The sequence below is a fragment of the Cataglyphis hispanica genome, chromosome 20 (assembly GCF_021464435.1).
Source record: "Cataglyphis hispanica isolate Lineage 1 chromosome 20, ULB_Chis1_1.0, whole genome shotgun sequence".
Classification (NCBI taxonomy): Eukaryota; Metazoa; Arthropoda; class Insecta; order Hymenoptera; family Formicidae; genus Cataglyphis; species Cataglyphis hispanica.
The window spans coordinates 3,887,459-3,906,167 of NC_065973.1; the positions used below are offsets into that span (position 1 = coordinate 3,887,459).

Sequence of the window (18,709 nt, forward strand, 5' to 3'; positions counted from 1 at the left end):
ACACGCGCCCATTTTTCTATTATTTAAATTTTAGAAAAACGCTTGGAGAGCAGATATTAATACTTTTAATATAAAAAGAAAACTTGAATTTTTCATTTCAGATATGATAATCGAATGTTTTCATGCACATAAAATTGGAGGCGCTCTCCAAATATTTGCATAATATAAAAAAATATTCTTTTTGAACAAAGTTTTTATTTAATTGGTTAATAATATTGTATTAAAATCGTAAAAAAAATTTTATCAAGTTAGTTACGTTTGCGAAAAAAGCTAGAAAATGTACTCCTTTTTCGAGATTTCAAACGGATATGCTCCCTTAATAAAGTTTCAGAATAACCGATGTTATGATCAATTTTATAGCAAAATTAATAAATACATAATGAAAAATAATCTTTTATTTTTCGATAGAAAAGGTACACTACAATTCTCTCGTGAAAAGGGACGTGTGTAAGAGGGAGAAGGAAGATAAAAAGAAAGAGAAAGAGAGAGAGAGAGAGAGTTGTTGGTTACAGGTGGCACGACGAACAATGCCCACGACGCGGTCGCCACAATGGAGATCATAATCAAGCCCTCGACGTGTAATGACTTATGGGCGCTCTCGCTCGTCCGCGTATAGCGAACAATAGATCGACGACGACGGTGAGGTTTATGGCGGGAAACCGTCCTGGACCGCCGATCTTGCGATCTCTGTCTCTCGCGTCCATGGGAGAGACACGATTAAAGTGCCACCTGCGGAAAATCGTGTCGTTTGCGACCGAGAACTACTGTTGGAAATTTTATCCCGCGACGATTTAGCGACTATACACTCAAACATACCATATTTTTAATAAACAATTATTGATATTAAAATTAAGAAAGAGATGCACCTAATCTGTTCCTCGAGATCCCGCCTCGAGGTACCGTTCCACGAATTTCATTTTCACATCGCGTGAATGAAATAAATTTCATTAGGTAATGTCTCACATCTGATTTTATAATACTTTTCAATGTGAGAGGACGCAGTTTAATTTTCATCAATGTTAATCGCCCGCAAACTTACCGCCTTTGCACACGTCGACGTCGCTGGAGATTTCAACGACGCGTTACGAGCGCGAGTAAACATAACTCTTGAACTTTCTTTTCTTCCACCGTATATAAAGCACGGAATTAACGTATGGACTTTTCGGCCGGCCATCTGTCACTCGGAGACGATAGGCGTGACTTCGATTAAAATTGAAGGGTTCACCGTAGACATGGAGGCGCGGATTTTCCACAACGCGAGATGCAAATTTCTCTCTTTTTTTTTTTTTTTCTCTCCTTTTACCAGAATGCGTCGACGACGCATTATCGCTTGCATAATGTCGCGTTCTCCTTTTCACCGGCTACGGGGATACACGCACGCGCGTGTTTCCGCGTTCGCTGATTCGTGTAGAGGCTCCTTCGTGATGAAATATAACGGTGTGTGTCTCGGTCTGGCATTTACCGAACCGCGGCCGGAGCAGAAGCCAGCCGCCGCGCGTATATACGTTTGATTGGATCATTCGAAACCGAGCGGCCGCGCCGGCCGAAATCGTTTCCCTCGCCTTCCGACCGAGGCGCATGATGTGAACCTGCAATTTAAACTGCATTTTCGCGTGAGCCGTTATAATTGGGGACCATCGCGAAACTGCACATCGCCGCACCGAGGTCATGGTGCGATCGAGATTCATGCGAAATCGATTGGCGCGCGATCGACCAAACACACTCCACGGCCACGCATCGCATCGCATCGCATCGCGACGGCGGGTGTGCGAGGTCGAAGGGCGGCGCTGGCCCCATTCCGATTCACGTATCCTTCGGCCTTTCTTCGATTACCATACCGTGCCACACAATTCCACCGGCTCCGGACGTTCGTTCGCGAATGAAGAAGAATTCATAGCGCAGAACGGAGTGAATAAAAAATTAACGCGGTAAAATATATACATATTTCGAGACGACGATAATTTTTAGAAATCTTTTTTTTTTTTTTGAAGAATATTAAAAAATAATCTTCTTGACGTTTCAAATACTGTTGTTTAAACAGTATTTTTATTATAAAAAATATGTAAATATATTTGATTAAGGAATATGTTGATTGGATCTACAGAGTGGGCCTAAACATCCCGGTCAGATTTTGAGATTTTCTAGAAAATTTAATTCTGTACAAAATGTTTTCTATAAACATGGGTGAAAAAATGTTTTCTTAAAAAATTAACGCAAAAAGTCTCGTCTATCAACGATAGAGCTTTTTAAAAGTACTCTTCATTTTGAAAATATTCTCTGCTACTTTAGTTTAAAGATAATTATTTTTATGACTTAATAAAAACTTGGTCTCATTTGATAACTTAATTCTCTATCATTTTTATTTCAGTACTTTTTGTTAAAAAAACGCATACTTTCCTTAATACTTATAAAAATGTATAAAATAATTATGAATTCAGAGCTTTTTGGGCACTAACTTTTTAAAAAAGCATTTTTCGATCCACATTTATAGGAAAATTTTCGGAATTAAATTTTCTATAAAATCTCAAAGTCTGGCCCGGGAACGTTTGTGGCCCACCCTGTATATATCCTTAGAATCTCATATTGTTAGACTCTTAGATTCTCGTGCTCTCAGGTTTTTAAACGCGTGTTGTCGGGCTCTCGAACATTTAAATCCCTCGCGTGTCAGATATCGCGCGTCAGGTCCTTAGGGCCTGGAACACCTGGAGAATACAGAGGAAATTGCATTCGTAATACAATTACAATTCATTGAACGGTACGTCCATTTACGCGGTCGACGATTAACGCGGCGTTTAAATTGAATTCGTCTGCGAATGTGAGAAAGGATCCCGTCTATACCTCGACGAGGATTAGCTCGGCTCGAAATTGACGTTTCCGGCCGCGCCTATTCCTACCGACTATTGCATTTTAGCGGCACCGTGAAAGTAATTCCGTTCGCGCCTATCAATGGTGTGTCGAGTGTGTACAAATTATTTTTACACATAGCATTTTCTATTAGATGATATCGTCCCCGGTATAATTTCCATATTTAAAAATCAAAATTCACGATAAAGAGACTTCGTATGAGAAATGCATAATAACTGAAACGTATAAAAGGGAGTCTTTTGTTTTAAAAGAAATATTTATATTTCAATTTCTTAAAATTTAATCGCTTGTTTTCTGTCTGTAAGGCGCCCGCACAAATGCCTTAATTTAAATGGTGATAAGCTGAAGGATAATAAAAAAAGAAAAAAAAAGAAAAAGAAAGATGGAGATACGGACATGTAGTGAAAAGAATCAGCTGAAATTCAAGTTTACCTTATTAGTTTATTACTTCCTCAATTAAATAGTGCTGGAAACACATTAGACTGCATAAAACACGCGAAATGAGAAACGCAAGGAAAGCAGCTAATGTCATAAGACTTTGCAGGGGACTGGTTTTGTGCAATTCTTGTCCTGTCGGTAGCCACGTATTGACACGACACCGTCGATCAACGTGTAGACTTGAAAATTGGAAAATTGATCCTCGTCCGTCGCGTTTTCCTTTCCGCAAAAGTGAATACAACGCGAGTTGTATCATAATTTCATCGCTTATGAAACGGTGAAAAGCCAAGATTTTTCCAAGCAATTACCTTCTCGTTTCGTTTCTTTTCCCAAGAGAATGCATTTTTTAATCGTTCAATTTTTTTATTGCATTTTATCAAAAATTATATAATACAAATATATTTTCAATACATCTCTCAATTTTATCATGTTTTCTAAGTATATAAGGTGGGCCTAAACGTTCCAGCCAGAGATTTTCCAGCTTTGAGATTTTATAAAAAATTTAATTCTGAACAAAAGGTTTCTTGCACAGACGAGCTTGAAAAATCTCTCTGCAAAATCTCAAAGTCTGAGCCCAAACGTTTGAGCCTACCCTGTATATCATTGAATTTATTGTTATATACTTTAATGACTTGTTGCCAAATCGTAAACGATTGCATCCTCGCTCGTGCACGTCCACGCGGATGATTACCTTCTTAAATTATTGTAATCTCGCGTTCTTACACCCTTGAGAGCATCTCGCTCGTTCGCGAAGTTATATTTTTCGCGGTTACGGCCAAGGACCATTACGAATTGCTCGCGCGTGAAGCCGCGATGTTATTCCGACAAATTACAGAGAGGATACTTCTTCGAATCGGCGCGAGGGGCCGCCTCCCGGATTCGAGAGGACGCTTTAAACGCGGTCCTGTCACCGCAAAATTCAATATTTGCCGTAGGACAGCGCACGACTTTGCATTCGTGGCGCCAAAGAGTTTTTGCCGCCGCCGCACGTTGTTCGCACGATTTCCGCGATATTCTGGAATCACGTGCTCTTGAAACTGAGTGTTATTAAGGACCGACGACAGTTTTTCCAAGTTTTCAATTCTGCGATCTTCGCGATCATAACATTTATTCGGTCAAATGTATATTAATTGTTCGAAATTTCTTACATCTTTATCTCAAGTATTATTTTTAGACTGTAAGATATTTAATTCTTTTCTTATTTAATTATGCCCATTTAAACTTTATTTTTTTTACAATATTATTAAGTATTTGAATAAATTTTCAGCTTAAAAAAAAATTCTTTTTGGAAAGTTATGCAAATATTTGTAGATTTATGTTTTCATGCACGTTATAAACAAAAAAAAAAATGAATTTTTTTTTAAACGAAACTTTTTCAACGTCGCAATTTTTTTATTTTTTAAAATTTTGAGAAAACACTCGGATAACTATTAATATATTTAATAAAAAAAATTGTATTTTTAATATCATATATAATAAACAAACATTTTTATGCGCACCTTGAAAAAACAAATCTGCAAATATTTGCATAAGAAAAATTAGAAAAAAAATTTTTCTTTAAAGCTAAAAACTTTTGTACTTAATAATATTATATTAATATAATTAAAAGAACAAAAGTTTTTATCAAATCATTGCGCTGCAAGAAATCTAGAAGATGTACTCATTTTTCGAACAAACATACTCCCTTAATTGAAACCTGAAACTTGTCATTCTTAATAATTAATTTTTCTTTGTAAATCTTTCAAGCACATATTCGTTTTTCAACTGTACTTAGTTTCCAACGCATTTCTCGATGTACTCATGGAAGATTATATTTTCTGACTGTGCAATTTGTGTTCCCCTTCGCACTGATTCAATATTTGCGTACTTCGGGTTTGCCGTCGGCAAGATCTACTTGTCATCCATCAGCAACCGAGTGACCTTGGACCAAGTTTTCACCGCGAAGCCGAGAAACACACGCGCAAGAAGCGCGAGGACACTGAACTCGATTCATCAGCCACTATTCACATATTTGTTTCGCTAAGTGAAGTGCTGTGTACCGTGATTTATATATGTATTATACTTCGTATCCTTGTTTCAATGTAATATGTTAATCGACTAAAAATCATCCACCACAAAATTTGATTTTAGCAAACGGCAAACAGTAAGAAAGCTCTTTACGTAATATCATAAAAAATTTCATTGCGTAGCTTTAAGTGAGAGTAAGAGAGTTATTAAATAAATATATACGCTACAAATTTATCAAGAACAAGAGGGACATATACTTATTACGTTATCGCGATTAATTATATCTATCTGAAAAAAAAAAAAAATGAGATTGACGACACGAGAAAATTTTTGTGAGCAGCAAAAAAGAGGCGTTGAAAAATCTCGGGGTATCCTGACGTTTTATTTCGTACAACACCCCGGCCGAGCATGATGTGAGGATTCATTTCGTCGACCTTATAATTCCACGGGATATAATACTCGAGTGGTAGGATAATCATGAACATTAAAGGAGAATCCTCATCGGGGAGGGAGGGAAGAGGGCGAACTCACGATGCGATCTCTGCACGCCGCGCTTAAATATTATTTTCGATGATCAAAAGCCGCCTCTTGCGCGACCGATAAAAATATCCCCCGAGATAAGCTTCGATACGCATTGTGTATAAATATATATCTGACAAGATGCATAGCATCGTGATGAGAGATTAGAGGCCGCGAGAGTATCTTTAATTTTAAGCTCACTTTAAATACAAAGGACTCTCATTGTTTCCTTTCTACAAGTGAAACATTTATCTATTTGAAGAACATTTGATAATCTAAAAATTATTGAAAATTATTTTTTAAAACTGATTTTTTCTTAGTGATCCTCTTTGTTAATGCTCATAATAATCGTATTCAATTTGCCTAAGGTATTTCAAAGTGCACGCAATCGTATAAGTGTATAACGGTATCACTTGCAAATGGCAACCGGTATCGGATTCGCGAATAATAAACAGTCTTACTTTGCAAAATAAAATACAATCTTTGCGTATGGAGGACTCCTGGCGCGCGAGTTGCTGCCTACCTAACGCAGAAACTCACGTTTCTCACGGCACGATAGGATCTTTACAATTTGTCTCGCGCTGGAAATGTCAGCAGGTACTGACAACAGCTTCACGATCCGCGAGGACTTATTTCAAACTATATTGCAAGGAGAGCAGGACGCCTTAAAGACGTCAGGTAGGATACAACCCGGCGTGAGGATATAATTAAATTTATACATATCCAAAGATCGTTACCTCGGGCCTAATACAAGGATATATATATAACGCAACATATTATAATTTATATCATTTTTCTTATTAAGAAACGTAATAATTAATAATATAAAAATGTAGAAAACTTGATATATAATTATTTAAAAATATAAGCGATTAGAAAAATCTTTTAAATAAATGAAAAAAAAATTTACATCTCTTCTTATGACAGATGAAAATCTAAAGAGCCGATCTAATTTTTCACAAACAATAATAAACAGTATCAACATTTTCATATTATATTAATGTAATAAAATATAAAGAAAAAAAAATTACATTCATATTTTTTAAATTCCAGAAAATAGCGTTAAAAAAAAATTATATAATAATAGAAGCCATTAGAAGGACGCTTTCATATAAGCGTGACCATCCAGATAAAAAATGATCCTTAAGATTAATACGATGTTTGTAATGACTGTTTAAGGGGCGCGACGACTCGGAGGCAAAGGTGCACGTCTCTGTGCGAGAAGAAGGGATCTTTGTCGAGAAGGCGCTCGCGCGACGAAACTTTGTGGATCGCATGAATGGACGCCGGGATTAGTGCCGTGACATTATAATGAAGATGAGAGCCAAGACTAATGGCGGCAAAGTGAGCCGACGTTGAGCATTAATCAATGTCCCTTACGTGGCACGCTCTGCCGGTCAACAAAGAACGTTTAACGTCGGCCGTTCCGTGGAAAAATCTTCAGTAACGTCACTCGCACGCGCGATCACAAGAGAGTCCTTGATTGCCTGAAACAATCCCCATCCGTCGATATGGCCGCGACATTAGGCTCTCTTGTAGGCTTTCTAAAGTATTTCGTCTTTCAGACTCCTTTAGACTTTTCTCAAATTCTCGCGTCAAATTTTTCTACGTATTTTTACTTTTCTATTTTAAATAAAAAAATATTGAGATTATATAAATACACGCGTGTGCTCTTTAATGTACTCGGAAGCATGTTAGACCACCCAAAAGTTTTTACGAAGAAGCAGGCCATGGACTGGACGCGATGACGCTGTCTGCGGCTGCAGTAGCCGATGATCGATCGGTTCAGCCGCATCATTACAACGGAACAACGTGCCAATCAGGGTTAACGGGCAACGCGCATAATTATCAATGATACTTTCTCGAACAGAAGCCCCCCCAACGAGAATAAATGATCGACCCGAAGCCTGCAGCGATATCAAACACTTCCCTGACAAAGTTGTTTTTGTTTTTCTAAAGTAAATATACTCCATCTATTTTTCTCGTGACATTTAATCTTACGTAATTAACATAAGACAAGAATAATTTTGAAATTTAAATTGAATCTAAATTATATAATTTAATCTTTTAACTTTCTAAATTTATTATTCGTAAAATCTACCGAATCATCCTCCAATTGTGCGGCTTTTATCGAAGCTCGTACGGTATCGAGAAAATATATTCCTCTTGAAAATCCTTTCCGCGTCTAATAAAAGCTAACGGTGGTTGGCGAAGGGCCGGGATCAAGCTTTCACCGCGTGCTCGGAAAAATCAGGCCGGATTACGAAGGCGCAACATAAGCCGTGTAGACCGCGGCCGACAACTTTACAATGAATTCATCCGCGCGACCCACACCCGCCAGGCCGGTGCAAAGTCGCCGCAATAAACTTTACGACACTTAATAACAATCTCTACGGTAGATAGCCTCACCGTGAACGTAGGGACGCGGGAGTGAGCGACGCTCACTATCTTTATCACGCGCTTTTACAGCATCACCTTCGAGTCGTCATAACTGTGCGTCTCCTCATCGTCACCGTCGTCGTCGTCGTCGTCGTCGTTCCTTATTAAAATCGATGACTGCAAAGAAAATAGCGCCCACGTCCCTCCTATCAAACGTATTAAAGGCCTCTGTACAAGAGGTGAGCGATCTACGATTAGATCTAATCTGCGAAGCAGTAATGCACAGGGTATGTCGTTTATAGCGACAATTAATCAATTATTTTATTTTATATTTTTTATATAATTGCATACGAATGTAATTTATTTCTTGTGAGTCGCTTTTAAATTAAAATATGCTTGCTACTCATAAATAATAGAGTATTTTTGTTTAAGAGATTTAATGTGAATTTTTATTTTTACTTTTATTAAAATATTATAATTTATAATATTAATATAATATAATATAATATTAATATTAATATTAATTAAATTATATAATTTGATATAATTTAATTTAATATAATATAATTTATTTTTACTTTTATTAAAATATTATAATAAAATATCAAAAATTCCGTGTAATTTTAGGAACGAGTGTGCATAACCCTTTACGATGCGGCCAACGCGGAAGTCGTTTTGTGGAAGGTTGAACCCAACATTTTCTACATCCTACTGCAGAAAGCGAGGATCCTCGTGACAGCGCGCGAAAGCGAGAGTGGCCAGTAGGCAAAGCGTATGCACGTGAAAAGGAGCGTATGCACGTGATACGGGGCCCAATTAAAAGCCGCGGCAGCAAATCATCGCCCTCTGATCGAGAAACGAGAGAGGAAAGGAGAAAGAAAAGGAGAAGGAGATGCCGTGCCATAATTCATCTTCGCAGAACTTTCCACGGTCGCGCGTCAGAATCCAATTATACGTGAAATTAATCGCGCCGTCTCGTCGAAAAATGCAGATTTTCAATTAACTTCCGATCGAGCTAACGAAGTACACTTGACGTACGTGAGAGTCTGGTCTGCCGGGCCCCCGTGACGTAAGACCCGAATTCGAATACGAACGAAGGAGGAAGAGAAAGAGCGAAGAGATTGTCTCTTCGGAGTACACAGTAGTAGAGACCCCGGTTCGTTATCGGACATCGGGCCTGGGTGCACCGCCCTCATCATGCTTTGGTCCTCATCCTCTCGGGCCTCCCGTATAAGCCATCTCGCTCGCGAGAGTATCGATGCTCGGCCTCAAGTTATGCAACTATGTAGATCGCGATAGAACCAGCTCTTTCAAGGCTCCAGGATGGCACCTGGGGTGCACTTGGGGTAACGTCGCGAAGAGGGAGACCGCGATAACATCTTCTCTTTCCCTCTCGCGGACTCGACGACACCTTCCACTCGTATTTCATTATTAATTAAAGTGCGAAGCGTCGATTGGGAACGAACTGGCTTTAAATTGATACACGTCTAGCGTTACTGTTTAAGTCTCGGATGTGACCAAAGAGGAATCCATGATCCAAGTAATATTAAAAATGTTTAAATAAGAATGCAAGATAAAAAAAAATTGATTTAAGAGAGATTTAAAAAATGCTCGAAAAATGAATACATTTTCTAGATTTTTTTTTGCAGCGCAATGATTCGACAAAAATTTTTTATTCTTTTACAATATTATTAAGTATTTAAATAAAAATTTTCAGCTTAAAAAAAAATCTGCAAAATGTTTTTCATTTTTCGAGAGTTCAAACGGGTATGTCCCCTTTAAGGAAAACTCTAAATTACGAATTTTTGACGGATGAAAGAATTTTTCTTAAATAACAAAAGATGTGATCGCGCAAATTTGAGAATTTTTAATAACGATTAATTCACTGTCGCAGAATCTAACGTCGTTTAATGATCGGCACCGACGAGTCTACGCGAGGCTTCGAAGAATCCTTAAACCGCTCGCGAAAACGTAGCTCGGTATCGAAAATATACGCGAAACTCTAATTGGCATTCTCCGCTCGTTGCGGGCTCGATGTACGGCGGTCTTTTTCCAGCTCCGTATTTCAACGCTAAATTAAATCGAACGATAAAAGCGACCGAGGGAGCGAGCGTGCGCCAGTCAGATTCATTACCGATACCGCCGCGTGGGAACTACGTGCGTAACGAACCTCGAAACGCACAAGTCTTCTCCGATAAATAAGCCCGAGACTTGCACACGATAGAGAAATATAAATCTGTAACCTGGTCTCAAAAGATTCTACCTACAAGATTTACGAAAATCATTTAAAATATTATCTCTCTGCTCTTGGTCCACACAAAGTTGAATAACAATCTATCCAATTTGAAAAATCACAGATGTATGTAGAAAAAAAAAAAAAAGAAAAAATTGATAAGATGTGAAATTATGTTCTTTCATTCCTTTAAAATTGATTTCTCTTTAACGGAAATATCGTGGCTATTTTGCAATCGCATGAAAGTTCACATAACTTATAGAATGGATTACGCAAACAATGCGGAAAAGGGGTAGAGATTACACGAGACATCGCGATCTGTCGAAATCATGCTTAATAAGATACTTGATAACACTGTCTGATAATCCAGGATAACACCGTCATCGAGACCGGGCTCGATTCTTGTCTCGCGAACGATTTAATGTATGCAAATTGCTACGGTTCGCGATATTACTGGGATTAGATCAGTGAAATGCAGATTAGGATAATATCGTGGAGGCGTGCAAATCGATCTCCCAGAATCTCAAATATTCTCCCTCTCTTAAGCCCTGTAGAAGCAGCTGTCCGAAAATCAACGAATTCTCGTCTTCGATGATCTTCGAAATCACGCTTGATTAGCAAATTTCAATTTTATTATATTTCTTATTTTTAATAAATAAAATTGTTTCTAATTAGATTCGCTTTAAAAAAATTTTTTTTTAACCTGAAAATTTTTATTTAAATAATTAATAATATTGTATTAATATCGTTAAAAAATTTTATCAAATCATTGTGCTGCAAAAAATCTAGAAAATATATTCATTTCTCGAGGTTTAAAATAGCCCCCTTAATGTCTTAATAATGGTGTACGTATCTATCTACTCTTTTTATTCTTTCCTTTTTTTTACGCAAGCTTTAAATCCTCCGATTTACTTATTACTAAATTTATAATATATAATTTTTTATATAATTTATATTTATTACTAAATTTCGAAATCATTTTATAAAAATCTTTAAAAATTCAAAACGTAGTAACGTCTCAAAGATGAATTATTTTTTTCTACACTTATTGTTCTCCACTGTATACTTTAACCATTTGAGTTCCTTTATAACAATCATAAAATTCTTAAATATAGATGAAAATTTAATCGATCGCAAAACCAAATTTTCATTTGATTCATCCAAAGCAATTATTCCATGTATCCTTCATCTATCTGCTCATTTAGCGACCCCTAAATCCTTAGAATCTCAAATTCCACGAACGAACCCTTAAATCCTCATTAATAAATAAAAAAAATGTAATAACACCCATTTCGACGATCCCAAGCGCTCCCCGATCTTCTTCTCCGTGCAACTATTTCGCGCGCGACATTTCCCGGTGCATCCTGAATGCAGTCTGGATGGCGTAGGTTCCTGCATTACAAGGATTACGTGCTCGCCCGTCGTACCTGCCCCAGCCTCTCTCTCTCTCTCTCTCTCTCTCTCTCTCTCTCTCTCTCTCTCTCTCTCTCTCTCTCTCTCTCTCTCTCTCTCTCTGTCTTTCCCTCTTCCCTTATTCGAGCGAGCGAGCGCGACGTCTCTCCTCTCCTCTCCTCACCGCTCGTCGGGCTTGCCTCGCGCGTTCTGCCTAAGGCATGTCTTCAATGGCGAACATGCTGTTAAATATAGCCGGGGCATTCATAAATCAGGCGAATACCGCCGATGTTAAAGGGGCGGTCGCCTCGCGTGGGCAGGCGAATGCACACGAGAAACGTTACAGCAGACAACCGAGCTGAAAGAAAAAGAGAGAGAGAGAGGCTATAACAAAATTCTTCCGGTCCTGTAGTTCCTTTCTACCTCTTCTCTCGACCCTTCATGTCACCGGAATAGAACCTCTTTCTTTCGAGTCTCTCTCTGCCAGAGGCGATCATTTACGTGTCCGCTAATTGCTACTGTGCGACACTTTTTTTTTTTTTTTACTGAGACTGCTCGAGTCCGGTATTGTCGAAATGGATTTTATCTCGAGATATAAAACAAAAGAGGTCATTCAAAGTCGTAAAAACGTTGAAAGCTACTCTGCAATTGATAATTTTTTTTTTTTTAGAAATAATACGTTTCATAAAGTAATGTAGAAGAGATAAATGGATGAGCGATAAAAATGTATTTAACGTAGATAAATTAGAATCTTTTTACTCGATTGGTTAATTACGTATATCTGTCTTTACTCTCACTATCGATGCCTCGTGAAGAAAGAGAAAAGTGCTCGAATATTGCGTAACGCACAAAGTGTTTCGAGTGATGTCATTCACAGATGACAGAAAAAAAAAAAAAAGGAAAAGGCCGTATAAAGATTGACAATGTTCCGAGGTAAGCGGCAAGCGTGTGTCTCGGGTTTTAAAGAATAATCATCTTTAAGAGCCGACTAAAAGGCAAATAGAGGCACGGGGGCAAAATGAATGAGAGGATGGCCCACTTCCTGACAGCGCCTTATATGAGCATCTATTACAATGCCGGCAGCGAGAGATTCTTTGACCGCCGCTGCGGCTGCGAAGGATCGAAGGCAAAACCGGTCGAGCGCGAGCGCCTCTTCTTTCGTCTACTTCCTGCTTTTTAAAGTCAGAGTGAAAGTGAATGCACCGCGAAAAGAAAAATTCCTACCGCGCGCGCGCGCGGTTATTAATAAATCGGTATCAACTCGCAAATCTAGAAACCGTACGATGATCCGGCCGAGAGATCTGCCCCGCGGATTCGTGATACGAGACTGAAGCAATGTGTCAGTGACCGATATACGAAACCCATGAATTATTGTAGCAACATGTAGCGAGAACAATGGGAAAGAATATATGAATGAAAGCATTATATAAGGTGGAACCAAACGTTGAGATTTTATAGAAAATTTAATTCCGAACAAAAAATTTTCTGTAAACGTGAGCCGAAAAAAAGTACTATCGATGATAGAGCTTTTTAAAAATACTTTTCATCTTAAAAATAGTCGACAGTGCTATTTTAGTTTAAAATGAGGAATTGTTTTATTTTTTTATGAAAAAAAAAAAATATTTTTTATTTATTTTATCAAAAATTATTTTCACTAGCGTAACCGCGACGCTTGATATAGAACGATATTATAATCGTCGCAGATCAGCCGAATTTATCCCGTTATTTGTTTAAACGCAACGAACGTCAGCGCCCAAGAGTCATCGGTCTACAATAAGAGACGAAATCCTATTTCGAGCATATGATCGTCCAAAATATCGCGAGTAAGCTAAAATGAGACGCGAAATAATATTATCCTTCCGCTAAAGAAAATATTGGTCCTATTACTATATACATCATATATCATAAATATGAATATAAATTTTAGAATGCAAAAATTAAAATTTAAAATAATTTATAACAATTCAAGGCTATAACATATTTCTATATAAATGTTAAAATTTTCGAAAAAAAAAAAAAAATTATATATATATATATATAAATTTAATGTACAAAGATTATATAAAATTTAAAAATGTTACCACCGAGTTTGTGTCCAAGCTGCGACGATATTATTAACGGAAACTTTTTGCGATTGTCGAAGCAAATGTCGTTCGTTGTGCACGAAGCTACACGACCAATGAATTACTGTAAGATGCTAGATTGAATATAAACGATTGCGGAGATAACGGTCGCGATAATTATCGCCATAAATCTGTCAACACCATGTTTTTTTTTTTTTTTGTTTCGACAAAGACTGTTTCTCATAGAGACGATTGATAATTTTCGATTCAACCGACTGTCATCGGCTTATCAGCAATATGTTTGCTTCGACTCTTAATGCCTTCATAACTGCCTAATATTTGTATATTTTTATATATAACTGTCTAATGATAAGGTATTTTTTTTTAATCGTTGCGCGATTTTTAAATGATTAATGCAGAATAAATAAAATAGGATTTCTAAAGGGATCAAATCCCATTATGATATTATTTTTGTAAGCTAGTAAAACCACGAAGATTACTTGTCCCAGACAATCCTTGTAAGGGGACGAGTCATCCTTAACGATTTTAATTAACTCCGTTAGTCGGCGAGGGCCTCGCATACGCAAATGCAATGGTCGGTTGTTTTACCGTTAGAGAACTGATAAGGAAAAAAGATGCGGTTTCTCTTTCTCTCTCGCGTTCCTATCCGAGGGCAGGGTGAACCCTGACAAAAATCAGCAGGGAAAAGGAAGGGTTTTAGTTAGAATCCGGCACTACCGGGAAATCTTGTATCAGCTTCCTGGTGTCTTTAGAAAAATTTTCGCTTTATATAAAAAAATAGAATTTAATTAATTTATATAAAAAAAAAAAAATAATAATAATAAAATAATACGTTTATATCTGTGAAAAAAATCTGCGATCTCGATAGAGTTTCATTTTCTAGTTCATACATATCTCTTCCAATTGTCCTAAAGTATAATAATTGCAGAATAAAACGACAACAATCTGCGCATTTAATTATTCCTAGAGAGTGCGTTTCTCTTGCAAACTGATTATACGCTTGCCGAGAGTTCGCGCTGCGCTTCCATATTAGAGGGATAAAAAGTAGGCCAGATGATATAACGTTAATTATAGGTGACGACATAGAGAGATCTTTACCTGGGTTGATGATGATGATGACGGTGACGTTCGAAGCGGGCGCCGATGATAATGGCGGGCAGCGCATCGTTCCGGATTGTCGGACGTGTAACATGAGTGGGTCGCCGCGTATCCCGATAATGTGTTTCTAGGTCACACTCACTGTGTACGTGTATATATTGTATAAAACTTCTGCGTGTGTGTGTGTCAATACGCGATCGATATGTTAACCCTACCGTGCGAGACGCTTCAAGAAATTTTTTATTTTTATAAATATCTGCGGGATGTGTTGTTGTTTCCGTTACGTAAAGCGCTTTGACAATTACGAAGAGAATGGATTTTCTTTCTCTCATATATATATGTATATATAAGCGGAATATTAAATTATACAAATATTTTAAATTATATCAATTATTTAATAATAATTGATATAAATATATTAATTATTTAATAAACGTCTTATATATCACAGAGTTTATCGTTATGTTAATTATGAAGATCTACGATTCTTTTATTGCGTCCTCAATCCGATTAGTATTTAGATCGTCGAAAAGTCGAGCGATAAAGCATCGGACAGAATATATTTACTTTTAAGTATTTTTCAATAATTGTTGCCCAGAGAATGAGAGAGAGAGAGAAAATTAATTATTAATGGTATTAAATTATTTTCCAATACTTCTCGCGATCGCATTTAGAAAAAGAATTTGATGGAGCGTCTCGCACTATTATATTACTGTTCAAGTGTCGCCGTGCGAATGATAAGGTAAGTCGTAACACATTAACAACAGCGCGCTAATGTTTACACTGTGAAGGCCGAATACCATGTTATTGATATTCCGCAGCCGAAAATATTTACGTACAGTGTGGACCCAAACATTCCGGCAAGATTTTGAGAATTTATAGGAAATTTCATTCTGAACAAAATGTTTCCTATAAACATATGGGGTGAACACTTTTTCAAGGAAGCATTTTTTGACCCATGTTTATATAGGAAACATTTTCTTCAGAATTAAATTTCCTATAAAATCTCAAAGTCTGGCTGGAACGTTTAGGCTCATCCTGTATATATTATGTTGATGTCAAAGAGACGGTAATTAATTTGAAACAATCAGGCAACAACCTTAGGCAAAAAAGAATTACTGAAGAACAAATATTTCTAACAAAATTACATCCATTAAATTTACTTTAAACGAGCTCTATTAATGATAAATTAGTCATTAGCGCACGCAATAATATTCAACGAAAAGGGCATTGGGGTAAGCGACACAAAGTTTCATTAACCGCTCCGAGAACTGGTTTACATCCGAAGAGGATCGGCGCTCCGTGTGTGGCGGGACCGGCAAGAAAACCTGTATTATGAGGTTCCGCCGCGTAATCGAATCATTATATATAATTGCGGAAAATGGAATTCGCGCAATTAGATCGGCCAGGAATACGTCGATCTAAGGAAATTAAGCGAGCGGAGAGAAGCGATAGTGTTTCGCCGGAACAATGGCTGACCACACGCGTCCTCCATCACTCGAATTTTATTTTTTTCTTCCCCCGTCGATTCGATTCATTTCGTAGATCTGTTCGACGTGTCTAGATTGATCTATTTAAACGCTCACGAGCACCGTTATAATCGAGTTCGAGAACGACTCTCATCCTTTTCCTCTGTAGAGAACTATAACTGGCGATGTAGTAAACGTGTCATCGTTTAGCAGAGGTAATTACCTAACGGAATGATCTAGCCATTGTAAAGGAGCGAACGTTTCTATCGAAAGTTCTTATTCTAGTCCGGCCGGGAAGAGATTTATTCTCGCTCGAGATTTTAGATTAAATCTTTTAGATTAAATCGTCACATTGAACAATATATGATTGCGTATACAAGAGAGAGAATTATTAATATTAAAAAAAAAATTAAACGCAACGTATGTTTATTTAATTATTTAACCAATTTTTACTACCTATAGCTCTTAAGGATTAGAATTTTTATCCTCCATTCGAAAGAATGGAACAATGACATTTAATGGGTTCGAATAAACGATAAACGATGCTGTACCGTGCGAGTACAACTTGCCGCGCTTATAAGGACAATACATCTTTATTTTATCCGGCGGATATAATGGATAGTCCGCTCTCCCGAGTGTGTATCTACAACCACGGTAACAATATAATCGCGATGCCGTGGCGATCTCATAAAGCGGCGCGCTTGCAGCAAACGCGCTGCTTTTGCAAGAACGCGCGGACCACTCTTTCTCTCTCTCTCTCTCTCTTTCTTTCTTTCTCTCTCAAGACAATACGCGGAAATTGTATTAAGCGCGCGCGCGGCCGCGGGGTAGAAACCGCCACCGAGTGTTCGAATACGAGACAATAAGATCGGCATCGGCGAAAGGGCGGCGCCGAAAACCTTTTTGCGTGTCCGCTCATGCGAGCCGTTTCAGTGCCAGTCTCTCTCCCTCGCATTATACGCGTCCGAACATGCGTTATTAATATCATTTTCTCACTTTTTGTCTCTCTCCACGCCGCTCCTTCCACAATTTTCTCTACACAAACGCATTTGCATTTCTATTTTTCATACCTTTTACTCGGTTTTCTCATTTATTTTATTTTTTCACAAATATTTAATTTAATTTTAGTTTGAATAAGAATCTTAATTTTATTTGACATTCGAATAAATCTCTCACGTTTGAATTTTGAAAAATAAATCTTTTTTAAAACACATAATTTTGTTAGTTTTTTTATTATAATAAAATATATAAAAATATTAAAATATAGAAATAAAAAATAAAATTTCCAACTATAATTAGATTATTTCAAATAAAATTTCTATCGATACGAGATTTTTGCTATTTTTGAAATGATACAATAAAAAAATTCTCATTACTATTTAAATTTTGAAAAATAAATCTTTAAAACATTTAATTTTGGTATTTCTTCTATTATAATAAAATATACAAAAATTAAAGTAGAAAAATAAACTAAAAATACTGTTTGAATTAAAAAAAAAATAAATCTCTTAAAATACACATAATTCTGGTTTTTTTCTATTATGATAAAATATGCAAAAATCAAAACCTATATAAGTGAAAAAATAGAATTTCAAACTATACGAATTAGATTATTTCAAATAAAGTTTCTATCCGTACAAGACTTTTGCTATTTTCGAAATAAAAAAAAATCGTTATTACTATTATCACATTGTAAAAGAGCCTAGTATACAGGAGATACATTTCCAGGATATATCACAACACAATGAGCGCGATTAATCTCTCGAAAGGAAAATGTTTCCGGCGTATTCAACAGTATACACCTGTTGCGTAACCAGGCATTTATCAATCGGGTCGAGACGAGGAAGAATATCTTCGTCGAGAGAGATTCGACTGTTCGCATTCTTAGGCATCTCACGACCTGGCACCAGATCGAAAGAGGAAGCTCCTCTCTCGAACCGAGCCTCAAAACCCATATGATTGAGTGCGCCTATATCGCTTGTACCGTACTTGAGACGCATCCCCGAGACTCCCGCCGTTACTATACCGTTCGTCGGAGACTATAATAAAAGCAATAAGCGCGTCGGCTACAATAGAAACGGTACCGTCATGTTTCTTCATCATTCCAACATCGTTCTTCTTAGGCGCGCACGCGATGTGCCATACAAGTTCATTTCTAGTTTACACGTGGGCGATATTTCCTGTCGCGCCTAAAAAACACCGACCGATTTTTTCACTAATAAATT

The 18,709-nt window shown here is 37.2% G+C and overlaps 1 protein-coding gene across 2 annotated transcripts in view; it reads right to left on the reverse strand.

The window, feature by feature from the left end:
* Positions 1-15,135, reverse strand: part of LOC126856976 (uncharacterized) — a 111,343-nt gene extending 96,208 nt beyond the window's left edge. The window contains exon 1 of one of the 2 annotated variants that reach the window (XM_050606027.1): positions 15,016-15,131. Coding sequence is in view for 1 of the 2 variants with exons in the window: in XM_050606031.1 (XP_050461988.1) it covers positions 15,016-15,109 (94 nt within the window). In the remaining variant the exon portion in view is untranslated. Of the gene's footprint in view, positions 1-15,015 lie in introns of both variants that reach the window. The other variant, XM_050606031.1, reaches the window with a different exon arrangement.
* Between the last annotated feature and the right edge of the window lie 3,574 nt (positions 15,136-18,709).